General features: G+C 36.0%; 2 protein-coding genes across 2 annotated transcripts in view; both read right to left on the bottom strand.

The window, feature by feature from the left end:
* LOC138694894 (cytochrome P450 4C1-like) overlaps positions 1 to 5,254 on the bottom strand; it is a 37,753-nt gene extending 32,499 nt beyond the window's left edge. Inside the window, exons 1-2 of the mRNA XM_069819067.1 lie at positions 5,169 to 5,254; positions 3,981 to 4,144 (exon numbers count right to left, since the gene is read on the bottom strand). Of these exons, the coding sequence (XP_069675168.1) occupies positions 3,981 to 4,143 (163 nt within the window). The 5' untranslated portion in view covers position 4,144; positions 5,169 to 5,254. The remainder of the gene's footprint in view (positions 1 to 3,980; positions 4,145 to 5,168) is intronic.
* Positions 5,255 to 13,427: 8,173 nt separating this feature from the next.
* The window catches only part of LOC138694895 (cytochrome P450 4C1-like), a 33,405-nt gene continuing 25,361 nt past the window's right edge, over positions 13,428 to 21,471 (bottom strand). The window contains exons 8-12 of the mRNA XM_069819068.1: positions 20,753 to 20,862; positions 20,579 to 20,647; positions 17,494 to 17,662; positions 17,233 to 17,412; positions 13,428 to 14,384 (exon numbers count right to left, since the gene is read on the bottom strand). Coding sequence (XP_069675169.1) covers positions 14,212 to 14,384; positions 17,233 to 17,412; positions 17,494 to 17,662; positions 20,579 to 20,647; positions 20,753 to 20,862 — 701 coding nt within the window. The 3' untranslated portion in view covers positions 13,428 to 14,211. The remainder of the gene's footprint in view (positions 14,385 to 17,232; positions 17,413 to 17,493; positions 17,663 to 20,578; positions 20,648 to 20,752; positions 20,863 to 21,471) is intronic.

The following is a 21,471-nucleotide window of genomic DNA, read 5'->3' as shown; positions in this document are numbered from 1 at the left end:
TTTCTTACATTATTTATTAATATTTATAGCCAACATTGAATTTGTAAAGAAAAGACTTCAGAAATCTCATATGGAATTTGTGATCTGTAGTGACATAAACATAGATTATCTCTCGGAACTTTTCCGTAAAAGTAAATTAAATTCACTCCTTGAAACTGGAAACCTTATTCGTAGGGTCATTTTCCCATAGCATACAAGCTGAAGTAACACAGCCATTGATCAACGTTTTGTACACAGAATTAGACTGAATTCCTATTCGACAGAACCTATAATCAATGGCTTGTCTGACCATGATAAACAAATCCTATGTTTTTCCAATGTCACTGAACAATTTCAAAATATTAATTTAAAAACTAAGAAAGGATCGTAATTGCTGTATCTAGTGATTATTTACATTTATGTCTACAAAATGAATCTTGGAAAAACATATATGATACTGGTACTACTGATATTAAGAGTAAATATATTGAATTTTTCACTTAATTTCATAATCACTTCAGTGGATGTTCTCCACTCAATGTTGTGAAAAAATTCAAAAGTTAAAACATGTAGATAACGCAGGGACTTCAAAATCTCATGTATTAAAAAGAAGAATCTATATGTAATGAGTTGCAATGTAATGATCTTCATGTTCTTAAATACTGCAAGAAGTACAGTGTAATTTATCAAAAATTATGAAAGAGGGAAATAGAATATATTTGAGTAGAAAAGTACAAAATTCAGATAATGCAATTAAACCTATTCGTAAAATTATTAAATTTAAACTTGTAGATATCCTAAGAAAGAAAATATTTTTTCATTAAAACCAATGATTATAAAGTAGAGGATCCCAAATCTATTACAAATTCTTTTAACGTATTATAGTATATAGTACAGAAATATTATTGACAACTTAAACATTCAAGATTTTGCAAAAGATACTGCAGTTGGTTACTTAACAGATGTATTTAATAATTATTATTAATATATGTAATTAGTCAATAACTGCAACAGTGCTTATACATTCAATCATAGCATGAATAAAATTGAATGCAAACACGTAGATAAAATAGTTAAAATTAACTGCAGGGGTGAGAATGAAATAATCCAAAGCCATACTTTTAACAAATATTGTTTTTTGCGAGTGCATTTCTTACACATATGGGAAAGCTATTAATAAATTATTGTAATAATTACTCAACAAATGACATAGCCTAAGGACTCTAAACCTTTGTAAAAGTTTGTCTATTATTATATATTTTTTTAATTTCATTTTAATTGTTAGTTTTTAATATATATGCATTTACATTCTATATATGTGTGTGTATAAATGCATTCATTAGATTAACGTTTATAATATTATAACTTGTAATTTTGTATTGTTTGCGATCATTAACACTTAATCTCAGGACTTTGTAAAACTATATTTCAACGTGACTTAGCTATTTCAACGCTATTTAGACAAAAAAAATTGTTGTGTAGACTAAGAATCGAACTCGCACTCTTCTACACAACACGCAAAAGTCTTACCGTCTGAGCTATGGAAACGACATGAAAGCTTTCCTTTCTCTGCGGAGTGTCGATCTAGTCATGAAGGTCCATTGTCGATTTAACTACACGATTTATGTATATATTTATCTTTTATTTACGTAATATTATCATATTTTTTGCAGTTTTTTAATTGAATTTCGGAACGATGCTAGTAACAAACCAAATAGCCTGAATTTAAGTAACTCAATATTCGTTATCTTGTGTATCGGTGCTCTGGTCTCCGATCATGCGCAGTGTCTTACATCTGAGACTTAGGAATATTCAATAGTCTCATCCTTTTCCAGGGAAACTGTACATACTATACTATTGAAATAAAAACGTATGATTTTTCATGGTATTCACGTCTACCAGATCGTTCCTCAGAGATGACATTTCGGAGTTGGATGTAACGAAAAATGTATGACGCAGAAACATCGTTGTCACCTAGTCGAAGTAGAAACTGCGAACGCCGTTTTGGATTCGTAAGGGAAAGGACGTGGGTACGCGATCGTGAAAATTTCGTTCGCTCGCTCCGCTTCTAGCGGAAGCGATGGGGAGCACACATTGGGTACCAAAACCATGCTCGCGAGGCTCCCCGACCACAGCGAACTGATGCCCAAGCTAACGACTTCGAGCATAATGAAATTAACGCATATTATCTCTGTCAAATCTTGTATGGTATGTTTTAACACTGTAAAATTAGAAAAAATAAATGAATGAAGTTGTTCAAAATTTTAATTTTTTTCTTAGAACTTTCTTGAGAAAAACAACTCCTTTCTCACCGCATGAACTCTGGTGTAAATCTACGACTCGAATCTCTCCATAGGAGCATGTTGTTGTTTAGTCAACTGCCCGAAGACAGGTTTGAACTTCATAAGTGTCACCAGGGGGGACGGATGAGAAATAACATTGTTACTGAATTGCCTATAACTTTCACATGTTTGGACCTAGGACCTTGATATTTGAAATATTAGTTTAAAATAGCTTTTTTTTTGCCTTCAATTTTTTTTTCAGAATTTTATGAATAATAGTGTTTATTTTTCAAATCTTTCATTAACAGAAAATATAAAATTATGTACCATTTTCCTAAAAATTAGCTAAACCAATAAACCTAAAACTTTGCACATGTGTCACCAATACCTAAAGTAACATTTCCCTGCAACCAAATATTTTATTTAGGCTTTATATAATTTAAAAAAGTACATTAGGTATGAAACACTTTTTTTTCTAAGTTTTGTATAGTATAAAACTCACAAATATTAACAAAGCAAAATTTCGTTGCAGGGAATTATAGATAATACAGTTTTAAGCTTGTGTGCAAAATTTTATATTTTTACTGCTAATGCTTGCAGAGAAAAAAGTAGGCCTACGTAAGCATTGAAAAATGTGTGTCTAATGCCTACCTACTTCACTTTGCGTGATTCGGGTTCCGCATACTGCGGATAGATGGCAGGACTGTGACCCATTTTCAATTTCCACACCACTTCTGCGGGCCACGTTATGCATGATGTGTATCTGTGAAGAGTTAAGTCATGTACTAGGGTGAATGTATGTTAAATGTTCGTGTAAGTGTAATGTAGGGAATGGGTGAGGATGATGATGTTGAGGAAGGGAGAGGGGGAAATCCGGTGCCGGCACGTAGCCGACTCCTGTCGAATAGCACCAATAGGGCCGCCAGGCTTAACGTCCCCATCCGACGTATGAATCACTATCAACGGTGACATATGCCTTCCCCCCTTATGCACTGCGGAGAGATTTGGGATTTAACCCAGGCATATCGGTGCACAATTTAGTGATTAGAAGTTGTGCACCGCCATCTCTCTGACCCCGCCGGGAATGGAACTCGGTCCGGGTAGTCTGGAGGCAGATGCGCTACCACGGACCTAACTCGGCGGAATGCATTGAAAAATGTAAGTTACGGAAAACGTTTAATGTTACAGTACTATTTAACTACTATCTCACCTCATAAAGTGCACTCAATCTTATCCTTCCTTAACCTTAAGAAAGTACTAAGCCACAGCCTTCATAGCACTGGTCAGATAGTTTGCCTGTCTAAATTCCGAGAAAATTTCTGTAACACAGAAAATCATAATGGCTACTGAAAGGGAGAGTGGCATATTGCGCCGCGCTGTGGTATTTAAATGTTAAAGACAACTTAGGCCCTTGAGACAAGCAAAATATTGCATTTATTTATTAAAGCAATAAAATTTTTTTCAATTTTGTCACAATTTCGCATCTGTTTACCCTTAACTTATATTCTGAGAAATACATTTTGAAGCCTACTGGGTACACTTAAGAAAATCGGTACTGAAATCTTCAGGGAATTCTCAATTCTTCCAACAATTCAAAATATTGTACACTGACTATATGTTGCCATAATCTGGATTTCTTGTGGAAGCGACTTAAAATTAAGCTTACTTACTTAATTCAAACATATGTATATGCAACAAAATAGTCCATATATTTCTTACTGTCTGCATTGAGCCCAAATTCCAAGACGTTACCCAGAATGGGAATTAATTTAGGCCCAGGAATCTTCTCTGAATACTCCATCATCGCCTTCGTCTTCAGTCGATGATATGCATATAACGCCATTAAGCCCATCAGAAAGAGAATGAGAATTGTAAACAACATCCTGTAGGAATAACAATCAACATTGAAACTTCATTCACAAGAAAGGAGCTTAATTATAATTGGAGGGCTTAGCGTGAAACTAACTCAACTACAAATCTTAAATTTTTCAACAGGGACAAAATAACATTTTTTAAATACAAAATTGTTGATATTTCTCATATGAATGAAGGCAAATTATTTCTTTAAGGAACCAAAACATCACATGTAAAGTGAGTATTATTTCTATAAAAGATGTTTAGAACATTCTTGAAACAACAGCAAAGTTATTAATTATGTTCATAATTTGTGACATAAAGAGGACCTCAATAACCAAGCTGAAGAAAAATATGAAGTTATTATTAAGTTTTGTTTGTCTTTACAAAGAACTGCAACTTCTAATTTCTTCTTAACTATCCTCGTCATTGCAATCATAACGTATATCCTCTTTCTCATATGTTTGATTCTGCTTTTTGCTTGTCACTTTTTAATTCAGGAGGTCGAGATTAGTCAGAACTTGTTAGTCTTATGTCTGGCGAGAATTGGCTGTTGTCCAGTGGAATCATTGCTCTGTGTCTATGACAAGTCGAAGTAAACAATAACTTACGATACCAGTACCCTGGTGTTCTGGATGGGTTCGGGTGTACATCTAATTATGTACCTGTATGCATTATTTTTATCACTACATATTTCGCGGTGAAATATGATTTGCGTTTCTTTAAGGGCCGAGTCCGACAAGCATAAGTGACTTTCAACCCGTGCCCGTGCGGACCTCTAGCCTACAATGCACTGTACACTAATTACGCCGCCATAGAGTAAAAGCATGTCGGATATTACATATTCTACAGATAACAGATTAATGATCAGTCTCCAAATGCAATTCAACTTCACGATTCTGCGTCACACGCCACTTCAAGTCTGTGGTACACAACTGCTGGCGTATTATCTTATTTAAAATTACCAGAACTGTTAAAAAAAGGTACAGAAATAAAGTATGTTGTGATATAGCACGTAATATACGTTCTTTGATATGCATAAATGTAACTTACTTGAGGATGTGAATTCTGCAAGTGTCCAGACAGAAGTAGTGTGTACGGCTTGTGTGCAAGGCCGTCGACTACCCAAAATTGCATGTGTGCAAGGCCGATTGCCAGAAAATATACAACTTGTCGTTTTTTCCCCCTCCAGTCGACAGTTTATACTTATGCAATCAATATCTAGACTCTCATTAATAGGCTACATAAGTTTTTTTTCTCCTTCATTGTAACTCGTTTATTTGCAGCAAGCAATTATTGCGACAAACGCAAATGTGTTAAGTTACAAGGAGATATGAAACGACTACAAATTTTACCAATTCTGCGGAAAAAGAAATGCCCAAATGCGTGGCGAACTCGCGTATAATTAATTAGGCTTTTACCCATTTTTTTAAGTTCTGGATTTCGGCGCATCCCAGAATTGTATTGGAGTGAAATTCAAAAGACGAGGAACCAAGATCCACTTGTGCAGAACCAAAAATAGCTACTGATACTAACAGGTTACGTCCTCAATGGTGTTTTGGATTTAAGATTACCAGGTTCAAATCCAGCCGAGGGCGACAGATTTTAAAAGCGGTAGCAATAAAATCGATATCACGGCTGCAAATGTAAGTGAAGTAAGGTGGTGGGGCACTTGTCATAGGTTTACGGCTCTTACAATAATTCTGATCTTGTAGAGGGTTATAGGAAAAATTCATCAATCACTTCTCACAATTATGCGAAGACTTGGGTACGGGAGCCATTGAATAAGACTGGAATAAACTCAGGTGCTGGAGATTAGGAATGCAGGGGCCAAGCACTGCAGTGTGGAAGTCACGTTTGTGAGAATTAGATGTGGGGTGTGACAGAGTTTTCCCGTGATAGCTCCGGAAAAATCGCTGCGACAGATAATAGCATTTCTGTCACAGTGCGATTTTTGTGTTCGGATGATTCTTGGTTGTCACATAACTTATACGTACAGGAGTCTCCATCGGTATGAATCACATATCGGTCGAATCTGTCGTCATCGCTATCAATCATATATCGGTCGCATTTGTCGCCATAGGTATGAATTTCAAATCGGTCCAATCTGTAGCCATCGCTATGAATCATATATGGTTCGAATCTGTCGTCATCCCTATAAATCACATGTCGGTCGAATCTGTTGCCATCGCTATGAATCATATATGGTTCGAATCTGTCGTCATCGCTATAAATCACATGTCGGTCGAATCTGTAGCCATGGCTATGAATCATATATGGTTGAAATCTGTCATCATCGCTATAAATCACATGTCGGTCGAATCTGTTGCCATCGCTATGAATCATATATGGTTCGAATCTGTCGCCATCGCTATAAATCACATGTCGGTCGAATCTGTTGCCATCGCTATGAATCACATATCAGTCAAATCTGTCGCCATCGCTATGAATCACATATCGGTCCGATCTATCACCATCGCTATTAATCACATATCGGTCCGATCTATCGCCATGTCTACACCTGTGGAATAACGGTTAGCGCGTCTAGCTGCGAAACCAGGTGGCCCGGGTTCGATTCCCGTTCGGGGCAAGTTACCTGGTTGAGGTTTTTTCCGGGGTTTTCCCTCAACCCAATATTTTCGGTGTTGGACCCCGGACTCATTTCACCGGCATTATCACCTTCATCTCATTCAGACGCTAAATAACCTAAGATGTTAATAATGCGTCGTAAAATAACCTACTGAAATTTAAAAAAATCTATCGCCATCGCTATGAATCGCATATCGGTCGAATCTGTCGCCATCGCTATCAATCACATATCGGTCGAATCTATCGCCATTGCTATGAATCACATATCGGCCCAATCTGTCGTCATCGGTATTAATCACATATCGGTCGGATCTATCGCCATCGCTATGAATCACATATCGGTCGGATCTATCGCCATTGCTATGAATCACATATCGGTCGGATCTATCGCCATCGCTATGAATCACATATTGGTCGGATCTATCGCCATCGCTATGAATCACATATCATTCGCATCTGTCGCCATCGCTATCAATCACACATCGATCGAATCTGTCGCCATCGCTATGAATCACATATAGATCGAATCTGTCGCCATCGATATGACTCACATATCTGTCGGATCTATCGCCATAGCTATGAATCACATATCGGTCGAATCTGTCGCCATCGGTATGACTCACATATCCTAATCGTTTGTGGATTTTCTCCTAACATACGTCATCAGCATAGACAAGAAGCTGATGTAACCCATTCAATTCCAAACCCTGTGTGTTATCCTGAACTTTCCTAATGGCATATTCTAGAGCGAAGTTAAGAAATAAAGGTGATAGTTCAGTACAGCACAAATAGACCTTTTGTGCAACCACAGTGGAATGAGTTGCATGCCAGTTGTACTATTCGCTAAGACGTCTCTATCATTTGCTAACACAACACGAATGGTCCATTTCACGACGAAATTAACACAAGAAAACATCATAACAAAATCACGTGGTAATCATGCTCAGACCGCCACCGGCGCCATTTTGGCCTCTATCGATACCTACATTAAGGTCTGAGTATTGGAGACGGTCTTGTTATAGTGGTGCTGTTCTGATTGACTTCTGCGGTGACCGGATAAACGAAGTTGGAACTGTCAACTTTCTACTCGGAAACTGATGGCCTACCTGCCGCTGTTTTTGCCTTATGAATGAAGTCTGTATTCCATACTGAGGCCTGAACATTCGCTGCACTGTAACTGGAGATTTTGTTTCTGCTGTCCATAGAACGAATTTGAGTTTTTTTCTGCACTGAAGCCATTTTTTTAATAAGTAGCAGCAGCAGCAGCAGTCCTGGTGGCAATATCAGTAAACTGAATATATCAGTTTGGAAACTTTATGAGTGCCGAAGTTACCAGCAACAAATCTATTTAGTTAGTTTTATTGTTAAAATATTACGGCCATACGAAATCAAAGTAAACTTTTGTGGACACCCCGTATTTATCCTTTATAAATGTTATTATAAACGTAATCTTTTTACAAGTATTTAAATTCTTGTCCAAGATGTGATAATATTTCTTTATAATATAAAAGGCTAGTTCTTTATTTTTTATTTAGAATATCTACCTATCAATATTTTATTATATATTTTTTTATACTAGATAGATTTATTGATATAGTTCACAAAAGTACGAAACTTAATAATTTAACAAAAGATCTATATACAAATGTAGTTCTACATAATAATTATACAATTTCCTAAACTAATTAATCTATCGCAAATCTCAATAATTTATTGGTTCAAACTTGCACTTACGTCTTGTTTTAGTGTATGTTTAAACCAATCGTGATAACCCTTAAGACTTTAAACCTTATTTATTTGCTCCTTTTCAAAATCTAATTGTAATATTTAGGTCTTATTTTACATAATAATTTATTATTCCAATTAGGTGATCAGATGTCGACATACTGTAAGTCATGAACCTGAAATAGCTGAATCGGTACATTCCATATGTAGGTTAATCTTTATTTCTTGCAATATTTTCATGTTAGCAGAAACGTTTGCGTAACTTCTATGAACTACCGCATACCTGCTTAAAAACAAACTTGACAAGTTGCTTACATAATCAACCTCAATTTAGTTTCATCATTGTGTCGCATGTACTCATTATCGATTCATTGCTATTATGATGACTAATAAATTTATTATAATTACATTCTTATTGAAATTAAAATATATTAGTTAACCAATTTATAAAGTCAAATTTTCTTCTGAACTTTTACTAATTAATATAGCTATCGGAACACATTAATAACTACATTAATTCTCTATTTTAAATTTTTTATTATTATTTTAAAGACCTTGACGTAATTCTATCTTATTTTCAAAACCTGTCTTCTTATCTTATTTAATTAATAATAAGTTTTTCTGATTTTAGGAAAATTTAATCTTTGTTGATGCCTATCTCTTAGTAGGTGGTTTCGTTCAGTATCTATAGTTTTTATTGAATCTACTTTATTTCTGTTAGAGTTTCTATTTGTCATTTTACCTCTTATTAACTGTTCGTCACCTGCTTCTACTTCATCGGTCGGTATCGCACAGCTCCTCCAAATTGTAGCACTTCCTCTCGCGCACCCCGTACTACCAACGGCATGTGGCATTCTTATTAATTGATCTTCACTTGCGCTGACTTTGCCGGTTGATCCACAATCGCTTCTCCTTGTATTTTCACTTGCGCGCCTCAGACTACCCTCACTGGTCATTCTCTCAGTCTGTGCCCCAGCTCCCTAAACAGCAACTTCACTGGTTCCAGCCTCTTCTTCCATACTAGGTTTTCCTTCTTCACTCTTCTTCCTTCTAAAGGGATCTGTGAAAACAGTGCTGTCTAGTTTATTTAGGTATGCTCTAATATCATTCACTCCCGTAAGCTCATCAATTCTTCTATTTGTTATTTCTGATTCCTTCTGCCCACTAACAATACCATCCCATCGCACCTCCTCATACTCATCTTCTTTCACAATAGCCCTGCCAAGACTCTGGAATTCGCTACCTGCTAGCATCAGGGACTGTCGAAATAAAATTGAATTCAAACGAAGACTTACTAGGCACTTGGTCAGTAATTGATTACTTGTAAATAGTTTCTTTAATCTATCACAAAATATTTCAATATTCAGTAATTTCATCACTATACAATTTTGTTATTCTAGATTTAATTTGTAATTCAGTAAATATAAAATATTCTTTGTTTCTCTATGATAAATTATCTAGCTTTAATTATTCAGGTAATCTTTTCGTACTTTGATTTTATTGTAATTGTAAATTTAATACTAATTGTAATATTATTTGTAATTGTAATTGTAAATTTAATACTAATTGTAATTTTATTGTTGATATTGTAGTTGGAATCTCCTGGTAGAGGGGCAGAGAAGGCCTGACGGCCTTATCTCTACCAGGTTAAATAAATAAATACTACTACTACTACTGATGAGTTACTTTTCTTATCAGTCCTCTCTACGCTTCTAGACTTCCTGTTTCGTGATGCACTTCTGTTTACGTGTGGTGTCGATGATGCTCTATATCCACAAGTCTCTATTTCGTTATTTCTGTTCTTGTTGCAGCAACTGAATAAATCCTCAGTGAATTGATTATTTAAGGCCTCTACGTTAACTATGTTTCCGTTTATCTTCATTTTATCTTTTACTAAAGTTGCCCTCAATGCTTTACCTCGAGCTTCTTTTAATATTGGAATTAGTTTCTTTCTTTTCTCTCTAATTTCTTTTGCAAAGTCATTTTCTATGAATATATTTGTGCCTTTGAGTTGACGCGTATTGGCAATGATGTGCTCTTTGATAAAGTAACTGTTCAATTTCACAATAATTGGTCTTTTTTTTCCGTTACCGACTCTATACGCGTTATTAATCGCATTTATGTCCAAGTTTAGACTGAAATACTTAGTTAATAATTCTAACACTACGAAACCAGTATCAATTCCTTTTTCATATTGCGCTCTTCAACACCATAAATTACAATGTTATTAATTCTACTATCATTTTCCCATTTTTTAACTATCGATTTTAACATCACCTGCTCTTGGATAAACTCCTTTAACTTCTTTTCCACTTCAGTGTATCTGTTTACTAATGCATCTATATCACTTGCTACTTTGTTTAGTAGAACACTTGCCTTTAGTCTGTCTTCTCTCGTTTCTTTCATATAGTCTATCCATTCTCTTTGAAACACTTCATCACTGTAGACCAGCCGTGGCGAAAATGCGACTCACGAGCACATTATGGCTCGCAATGATAGCTGTGCATTTCCTTTGCATCCTACCACCCCTAACCCCCACCCTCTCGCTCACTCCGTTCCATTTGTATTTGTCTCTGATCTGCGAGTAGCGTATCGTCGCAAGTCTCTCTCGAAACCATGTACCTCTACAAAAAACGAAAGTTCCAAGTAGGATGGGAGGGCGCATTTTTTTGCTGCAAATATGATGAGAATATTAAATGTATGATTTGTTCACAAATATTACTAGGAAAAGGGTTGCATAACATAAAACGGCATTATACTACATGTTACTCATGAAACATTAAAAGGTTAAGTGTTGTCATTATCATCATCATCATCATCATCATCTCTGTACGTCGATCCGTTTTCAGCAGATGTACGAATAATGCGGTTAGACCTTCAATTTAAACTCACATATTTACAATGTGATGCTAAATGAAAGCTAGATGTAAGAACTTGACAAATGTTGAACTTTTCAAATCTTTGCCAAAAAATAAATATCCGAACCTTCGTTCTTTCGCTTGCTCTTTTGAAGCCACGTTCGCTACAACTTACGTTTGTGAAAAATTATTTTCAACAATGAAAATAGTAAAAACCAAATTTAGGTCACGACTGACAGACAGATACCTTCGTGATCAACTACGACTGGCAGTAAGTGACATAATTCCTGATTTTGAAACTCTGTCGCAGAGACATTGTGAAGACAATTAATTTTAGGTTGTGATAATGTGTCCTATGTTTTCTTGTTCATTTCTTTCTTCGTTACACGTACTAAACATTAGTTTGTAGCCTTATACTATATAAAATTATATTTAAGTGCTTGACGTAAGGAAAATGAAAATCCGTTAATAAGTCAGACAGTTGCTTCACTTCCCCTTCGGGTGTCCGCCTCCCTTCATAGGTGCTATGCACGTTGCAGGTTACACAGTGGCTCGGCGCACGATCGCATTTTCGCCACGGCTGCTGTAGACTCTTCCTTCTGTATCTCCAGGACCAGGGTTTAACTCCACATTTCCAATAATCAGTAGAACTGATAAAACAGCCGCGGCCACAAATATGTTGATGCTATCCGACATTATAGCATATTCACCTTTTGAACATCTGCAACACTGCCCTGCTTTGAAGCACCCCATTCGCGCCCTGTAAGAATTTAGGTCATCGCCCATACTTTCTTCACACGCTAACATACTTGTATATGCTGCTTACTACACAACCGTTCTCTACGACTGCACTTTGCGAACAGATTTTATTATATTATTAAAACTCAGTCACACTTATTCATCTTCATTCATTTTATCTACAGTAATCTCACTAGAGGTTCTGATTTATTTAGGACTAGATAAAATCAAAACTCGAGTGGGATTTAATTGATTATTACACCATTAGAAAAAAGTATATAAAATTAGAACAAATAAAGTACCCTACTCTCATACAATAAAATATTAATTGACTTACTAAAATACTAAACTACCTTGAAAAGGTATTATTGTACCATCTCATCATTACAAATATTCCGCTAGATGGCAGTAGTGTGTTATGATCAGGTGTTGTCTTGTTACCAGTTGTGCCAATTATACAATCTTCATTGAACTCTATGGACGATTACTAGTCAAGGCTTTGTTGATTCAGTTTCATTTTTATTAATAGTTATATTCCACTTCAATTAAATATCAAACATGTAACGTCGGGTGAAACACGCCTCCTTGTCTGGATGCAAACAACTGAACAACTATACAACTATGGCATTCACCACGACGAATTAGACTGCGTGCTCTTCTGCCATCAGCATTTGCACCACAGCTTTCTCCATCTCTTTTAAATTCATACATTATATTTAACATTTTAACATAGTTAATATCAAACTGTACAAATTTAATTTTAATGATATGACCTAATGAGAATATTTAGCCTTAATTGTATAACGTTAATATCATGCTGTGCCTTTCCTTGTCTTATATACATACGAGAATCTAGCATCAGTGTTCAGCTTTACCATGTACAGTTTACCTCAAGAGACACGAAACTTATATAATTGTAAATGCCAGCACGTGCATTACATACTATATTATTAATTGTTAGATCAACTTATCACCTATTTTTAAAAATTGTTTGCATCTCATGCACCTGAAGATGACTTTTTAAAGTCGAAAATATTAGTGACTTCGTATTAAATATTGTGATGTAACAGATTATCTGACCTCACAAATTGAAAAGTGTATTTGACTGAAAATTTATTATATTATATATATTTATTAATTGTATTCACACTTTTCTGAACCAACATGTCTTTCAAATTTACTTAAGATAGTCATTGTGTCGTTCATTTCAATTCAATGGCTTCTATGCAGGAAAATCGCAATGTTTTTTGTGGTTCGGCGACACTTCTGTAAGGAGTATGGACAAAATCCACCATAAATTGAGACCATCAAATTTAAAAATACTGGCAGTGTTGGAGAACAGAGATTGGTATGCCTAGAAGTACAGGATAGACTGTTGAAGTTGTTCGCACAGCTTTAGAACGCTGTTCGATCGAATCGACTCTTCGTCTCTCAAAAGAACATGGCGTACAGATCTCGGATTATATCTCTGCTGGTCAGTGGCCGTTAAATTTCAAGTGGCTTATCTTACAACGTAGGTGTCAGCGCATTGGAAAGCATTACAACTCTCCTCCCTCGCCTCACCTTACCGATGCAAATGTGACGTTGCACAGAGGCAGAGATCTGTACCTCAGAGTACTGTGATTAACATTTTTCACAAACGACTGCAGTTCCACGCGTATAAAGTGCAATTCATGCCAGACGACCGTCGCCGAAGTGCTGCATTTGCTGTGGATAATTTAGAAGAAATTGAACGACATAGTGATTACCTTAAGCAAGTTCGTTTTTCTGATGACAATCTTTCATACCTCCGGGAAAGTTAACAAACACGATGTTCCGATTCGGGAGTCGAAAAATTGAGATTTTGGCGAAAACATGACAATGAAATCGAGTTACGGTCTGACGTTCTTTGGGCAACAAACGGAGCACATGTTAAGGTAAATCCATGAAAACTTAGGAGGTTGAAGTATCATTAGCTGAAAACCGCACCCCTGTATCTAGCGTAGTTTTTCAGTAATAGGACCTAAATGTTTATAATCATGGAAACACATTGTGTTCACTCTCTTTATTGTTAAATTGATCAGTTTTCAAACAAAACTAAAAAAAAAAAACTGTATTTCCCATGTAATCGTAACATTTATCACCACTGAACGAATGAACTGGGAAAATTCAGAATGTAGAAAGTTTCATTCTATTACAAAAACAGTTCAATGAGAACTGCTACTTCTGTTTGTTAGTTTTATTTTCAGTGGTTTCCAAGTTTTCATTACAAAATCTATTGAGAACTGGACTTCTTCATTGCAGTCGCTTTCCAGGAGTTTGAATTTCCTCAGCACTTGACACATCGTACATTTGATCTCCAGCATAGCAAACTTCTGACCTGTGGGATACAAAATATGCAATGTCACCTTTTATTTTACACGGCTGATGCAGCATGACGATTGTAGGACCAGCATGTATATGCACAGAAACACTGTAATGTGCAGAATAAAACAGGGCAGATGTAAAAACATGAAAAATCAATTGTTGAGAAGAAAATAAAACGTGAATTATAATGTCAGATAGGTATACTATATATTTTTTTATGCTCGACCATGCCGAAATGTAGTAATTATACACCTGGTGTAGCCCCTCAATGCACCTCATTAAAGTACACCTATTCATTATAGTTCAGTGTTCAACCAATGACAAATCATCATTGTACCATTATAAAACCGCAAGTATCGATTATTCTCGGATATGCAATCGAAAGACAATTAGCGAAACGTCACGGAGGCTGGAAATCCAATACTGCCTCAGAAAGTTATGTTCTGTTACTATAATAATTAACGTTAATTGTAAATAATATTCAAATAAATTCAATTTCTCATCTCGTTTTTCAATTCTAAATCAATTTCCACCTTATATCAATATTAATGTTCGTGTTATTCTCTAGATTATATCAAGGTCAATGACATTCATCACTCGGAAAAAATCATTACTTTCGCGTCTGCGCACATCTCACAATTTAGAAAGTCAGTTCCACTCTTCACTTAGATAGCCATAACATGAATACTTATGACTATTTCAAGATAGAAATGTGGTTGAGCATAAAAAGTCGTATGAAACTTGCCTATAATGGTAATTAAGACGCTCGTATGAAAATTATGAAACTCGCTTGCGCTCCTTTCATAAGCAAACATACTCCCGTCTTAATTACTGCCATTATTATATAGTCCACACCTGTGGAGTAACAGTCAGCGCGTCTGGCCGCGAAACCAGGTGGCCCGGGTTCGAATCCCGGTCGGGACAAGTTACCTGGTTGAGGTTTTTTCCGGGGTTTTCCTTCAACCCAATACGAGCAAATGCTGGGTAACTTTCGGTGCTGGACTCCGGACTCATTTCACCGTCATTATCATCTTCATTTCATTCAGACGCTAAATAACCTAGATGTTGATACAGCGTCGTAAAATAACCCAATAAAATAAACTACCATTATAGGCTCGATGCATTGACATTAGGATTTAATATGTACGCTTTATTTCTTTGTTTACCTTACTTTTTTTGGTTGTAGAACACAACTAATAGATTTTCTATTGTCATATTTTGCTATCTATAAGAATGTTTTTGAATGCTCAAAATGGTCGTTCAACATCATATGAGTTAGCCGGACAAAATTTAGTGTAAAAATTGTGAGTTTGTAAGATCCAGGTTCAAGCAACCAACACTATCTTGGCAGAAAGTCTTTTCCACTTTGAACATAATGGTGTAACCACGACTTTTGTCTTGACAGCCTCACCAGTGCGCTCTTGTGCGCGTAAAATGTTATCTGTTAAGGATTCTACAGTGCAATCGAAACGTTTCTCCGTAGCTCCATAAGTTGTAGCCCTGATCACATATTATGACAGCCTAATTCGTTTAATTAAAGATTCAGGATTATCGTCTATTTCCCCTGCCACCAGGTCATCTTCTGATTCAACTGAGGTTGCGTAAACAAGATTACGCATCTGTCTCCACCAATCCACTTCCCTGGAAATTGTTCAAGTAGTCACGCACACGATGTTAATTTGTAGAGTAGTCATGAACTGAAAGTAGAGAGATAGGGTTGGAAGCAAATCCCGAAAAGACAAAGTATATGATTATGTCGCGTGATCAGAATATTGTACGAAATGGAACTATAAAAGTTGGAGATTTATCCTTCGAAGAGGTGGAAAAATTCAAATATCTTGGAGCAACAGTAACAAATATAAATGACACTCGGGAGGAAATTAAAGGCAGAATAAATATGAGAAATGCTTGTTATTATTCGGTTGAGAAGCTTTCGTCATCTAGTCTGCTGTCAAAAAATCTGAAAGTTAGAATTTATAAAACAGTTATATTACCGGTTGTTCTGTATGGCTGTGAAACTTGGACTCTCACTTTGAGAGAGGAACAGAGATTGAGGGTTTTTGAGGATAAGGTTGTTATTAAAATATTTGAGGCTAAGAGGGATGAAGTTACAGGAGAATGGAGAAAGTTACACAACGCAGAGCTGCACGCATTGCATCCTTCACCTGACATAATTAGGAACATTAAATCCAGACGTTTGAGATGGGCAGGGCATGTAGCACGTATGGGCGAATCCAGAAATGCATATAGAGTGTTAGTTGGGAGGCCAGAGGAGAAAAGATCTTTGGGGAGGCCGAGACGTAGATGGGAGGGTAATATTAAAATGGATTTGAGGGAGGTGGGATATGATGGTAGAGACTGGATTAATCTTGCTCAGGATAGGGACCAATGGCGTGCTTATGTAAGGGAGGCAATGAACATCCGGGTTCCTTAAAAGCCAGTAAGTAAGTAAGTAAGTAAGTAAGTCATGAACTGAAAAACACATACGTCTCTGCCGGTTTAATAAAGTCCCTGAAGAAAATATGATATTAGAGAAAACCGTTTTTTTGGTATCTCATAAAATCTCATGGAGATTGTCGGTTTAATTACTTTTCACCCTGTATGAACAAATAAATTTACCTCTTATTCTAAAAAACAACGTGTCCACATCCTTTGAATTTAGAGTTCTGTATCTTCTTTCATAGGCGAGTAAATCGTAACAAAAACAGCATAATGCCGGGTCCTTTACATCTTAGGTAACTTGACCGTGATCATGGAAGATATTATTAATTCCGAAACGTCAGAAATATATCTTGAGACGCAGCTGGTAATATAAGCTAATCTTAAAATCTCAGATTTCATATTTTATATATAATACGTACCTATGCAGTTTCTGGGGCCAGCAGAGAAAGGTATGTAGCTGAACGGATGTCTTCCAACGCAGTTCTCTGGCAGGAAACGATCTGGATCAAATTTCTCAGGATCAGGATAAATATCGGCTCTTCGCATCGTCATGAACGGTAAAAACAATACAATAGCTCCAGCAGGCACGATGTAGTCACCTGTAATGCACACTTGTACCGTTTGGACATCTTACAGGACTTCAAACATCACGATTCCAAAGCAGATCTATGAACACCTACCAAAGGACATGTTGTCTGCTAGTTCTCGCCCAAATAATGGAACACTGGGGTACAGGCGTAATGTTTCCTTAATCACCATTTCCAAATATTTCATGTTCTGAAGATCATAAGATGTCGGGTTTCGATCAGAATCACCGAAGATCTCCTTTAGTTCAACAACCGCTTTTTCCTGTAATAGAAGTGAAAATCATTATAATATATGGTAGTAGTATTTAGTAGTATTTATTTATTTATTTAACCTGGTAGAGATAAGGCCGTCAGGCCTTCTCTGCCCCTCTAACAGGAGATTACAACTATAATATGAACAATAAAATTACAATTAACATTAAATTTACAATTACAATTGCAATAAAAATTAAAGTACGACAAGATTACCTGATTAATGAAAGCTAGACATTCTATCATAGAAGTTAAGAACAAAGAATATTTTTGTATTTACTGAATTACAAGTTAAACCTACAATAACAAAAATCTATAGTAATGAAATTACCGGATATTGGGTTGATGATACAAAAGCTAAGGTTCCACTCTTTTATAACAATTTCGTTTACAAATTGCACAACAGTTGAAATTACTGTGTCAATCAACATACAGGTGACTACATTTGTTGCATAGTTTCCGAGAACGTTTATACATTTTTCCAAACTAGGCACGAGTTTGCAAGAGACCCTCTGTAAAATTCTGTTTCTTAATCTTCAAACTATTCTCGGACAATACCCCTACAGGTCCATCATCCTTCGTGATGTTTCTTCAATACAATGTTTTATTTTCGCTGGCAGAGTTACGGCCATAAGGCCTTCTCTTCCACTCAAGCAGCCTTAATCAATACAATATCTATTTAAATTACGAATATTTACACTATACTTAAAAGATTCTCCAGCAATATTCTTCAGTTAAATTTTAACGACTAGTACACGCTTATTTAAATTTAGATGAAGTAGTAATTTAATTTATGAGCTAAATTAATTCAGTCATTTATTATTAATTTGAGATAGCTAGTAAAGGGATGAGAATTAATTTAATATAAGTTTACTAAAACTATGTTATAGGGAGAAAATTTATAAATCTAAAATATATTTATGTAATGAGAATATTAATGTAATGATATTTTGCCATTAGATGTTTTGTATTCTATTTAGAGAAATTAACGATAATAATAAGAATGGACAGATGTTAGTTTCATTATAAGTAACAAATATTAATCAGTAATTAATCTGTTAAGTAAGAATTTATGTAATTTGGACCTAAGTGAAGTTATTGTCCAGCAACCCCTTACATCACTCGGAAGCGAGTTCCAATTTCTAGCAACTGATGAAGAAAATAAAGATGTCTTGTGGTAGGGTACAATGAGTAAATTGTTATGATGAGACCTGGTACTTACCTGATGATATGCGGATAAATTTTGAAAACGAGAGGCCAAATAGATTGGGGTAGTGGTGCTCAGAATTTGAAATAAGCTCGTCGTCACTTAGCCTTAGAGCGTATTCCGAATCTCAGCGCTGAGCAATCTGATGGCATCACGGTGTTCCGAATTTCACCGATGGCGTCACTTATGCTCCACCGGTGTCGCACCGGTGCCATCAACTTCCAGATGTGGTGGCAGTCTCCATCAGCCGCCATCAGTGAATCTAATTGGTTCTTGTATAAGGCGGGAATTAGCAGACGAATGACATCGTGCACTGTTGTGTCATGGTGGTGTGTTCTGCTTTAGTTCTCCTGTATTGTTTGTAATGAGCACAATGTAAAAACAATATGTTAATGGCTTATGAGCGAACATGTCCACGGACCAGTTACTACTACCGTTTCAAGAAATAAATTGTTTATGCTCCCTTTTCTTTGAACGAGATGGCAGTACGGACATTTCGCAAAATTTTGCTAGGGTAGCACAGACAACAAGTTATACAGTCGCCATGACAGCCATCGATCCTTCCAGCAGTTTTGTTCCTATTTCGCTGCAGCGTGACGTCATTGTTGTCCACCAGTCCGGTGAGTTTCGGAATACGCTGATAGCCAAGACAGATTTTGGAAAGACGGGGAACATGATCATACTTACGAATATTGCAAATATAACGGAGGCACGCATTATGCACACGTTGTAGCCTGTTGCTCAAATTTGCATTTAGGTTACTTAATATAATATCGCAGTAATCGAAGTGTGGCATCACGAGTGTTTGTACAAGGATTAATTTTAATTTGTCAGGAACAAAGTGCTTCAGTCGCTTTAATGAGTGAATAATAGAAAATATTTTTTACAAGTGCGATTCACTTGTTCATTCCATTCCAGTGACAATACATATAAATGCCAAGGTTCTTCACGGTCGAGCTGTATGGAATAGTAGAATTATGTACAATTTTATCGGTGGCAAATTTTGTTTGTCACACTTCGATCTTTGATGTTCTATTAAGATAGCTTGCGATTTACTTGCGCGTTTTCGACCATAAGGATATTGAAATAAAGTTATCATTAACTTTAGTTGTAGCGTCACTAATGTAGTTAGGTCGAATATGCAGATATATTTGTATGTCGTCAGCATAAATATGGCATCGGCAGTAGCCCAATAATAAATAAAAATCGGAAAGGGCAAATTCTAGGCTGCAATTGATTTGGTTGAAAAGCCTCTTTTGACGTAAACTCCAAACATTTTTATGTTTTATGTTCAAATTTTTAATATATTTAATTTCTTTAATCGTTTTGTGTTCATTGAGTAATTGTTGCTAAATGGTTCACTTGTTATTACATATTTTAATATCTTATGCATTTAACTACTTTAGAATAAAAGTGCTTAAAACTGCAAATACGAGTATATAGGATTGAATAATAATTGTTACTTCTGAGAATTCAAGGTCCGGCACCATGGTGTTCTCCACACCAGTGAAGAAAGTGATTTTCGAAACAGTTTTTTTATGTGAAGACATTGAGATCATAATTTCTGTGGAATGTATTCGCATTAAGTGGAAAGACAATACATCAGATATTCTGTGAGAACAGCTTCTTGTCACATCACTCGACGAATGAATTAAAGGTCATGTTTTGTAGCCATAATACAAAAAAACGTTCCTAATCAAATTCGTTGACAATGCTCACCTGGATATCTGGGTGCTTCGACAAATTCCAAAGTGCGAACGACAGAGCTGCCGTGGTTGTATCATAGCCCTGAAGAAGTAATACATTCATTTCACTCGTGTAATAGATTACTACACCCAAAAATTTTGAAGTTAACATTATTAACTGTGAAATGAGTGAAGTTGAGATTCTCACCTCGAACATGAATGTGTCTACTTCTTCCCTTATTTCTTCGTCCGTCAGTTTGAACCCGTCATCTGAAGCTTCAAGCATCAAATCAAGCAACGCCAACCGGTGCTTAATGCCTGAGAAAATTTAAAAGGGTGATTAAACTTGGGAAATAATTTGAAATATTTACTTTTGCTCAGATAATTAATCTTTCACTGGACACTAATAATAGTACATTATGCAACGAGCCTATAATGGTAGTAATTACAGTAAGACGCAAGTATGTTTGTTTATGAAACGAGCGCAAGCGAGTTTCATAATTTTCATACGAGCGTCTTAATTACCATTGTAGGCAAGTTTCATACGAGTTTTTATGCTCGACCATATTTCTAACTTGAAATTATTCAAAAGTAGGTCATGTTATGGTTATGTAAGTGAGTAGCGAACTGACCTGAATTGAGAGATGCGCGCAGACGCGAAAGTGTTGATTTTTTCCGAGGCCGAATGTCATTGACCTTGATATAACGTAGAGAATAAGATGAACATTAGTCTTGACATAACCCGGAAATTGATTTAGAATTGAAAAAACGAGATGACAAATTGAGTTTATTTGAATATTATTTACAATTAACGCTAATTATTATAATAACAGAACATAACCTTCTGCGACAGTATTGGATTTCCAGCCTCCGTGACTTTTCGCTAATTGTCTTTCCATTGCATATCCGAGAATAATCGATACTTGC

This window comes from Periplaneta americana, chromosome 2, assembly GCF_040183065.1.
Source record: "Periplaneta americana isolate PAMFEO1 chromosome 2, P.americana_PAMFEO1_priV1, whole genome shotgun sequence".
Classification (NCBI taxonomy): Eukaryota; Metazoa; Arthropoda; class Insecta; order Blattodea; family Blattidae; genus Periplaneta; species Periplaneta americana.
This window is presented reverse-complemented; position numbering and strand designations above follow the sequence as displayed.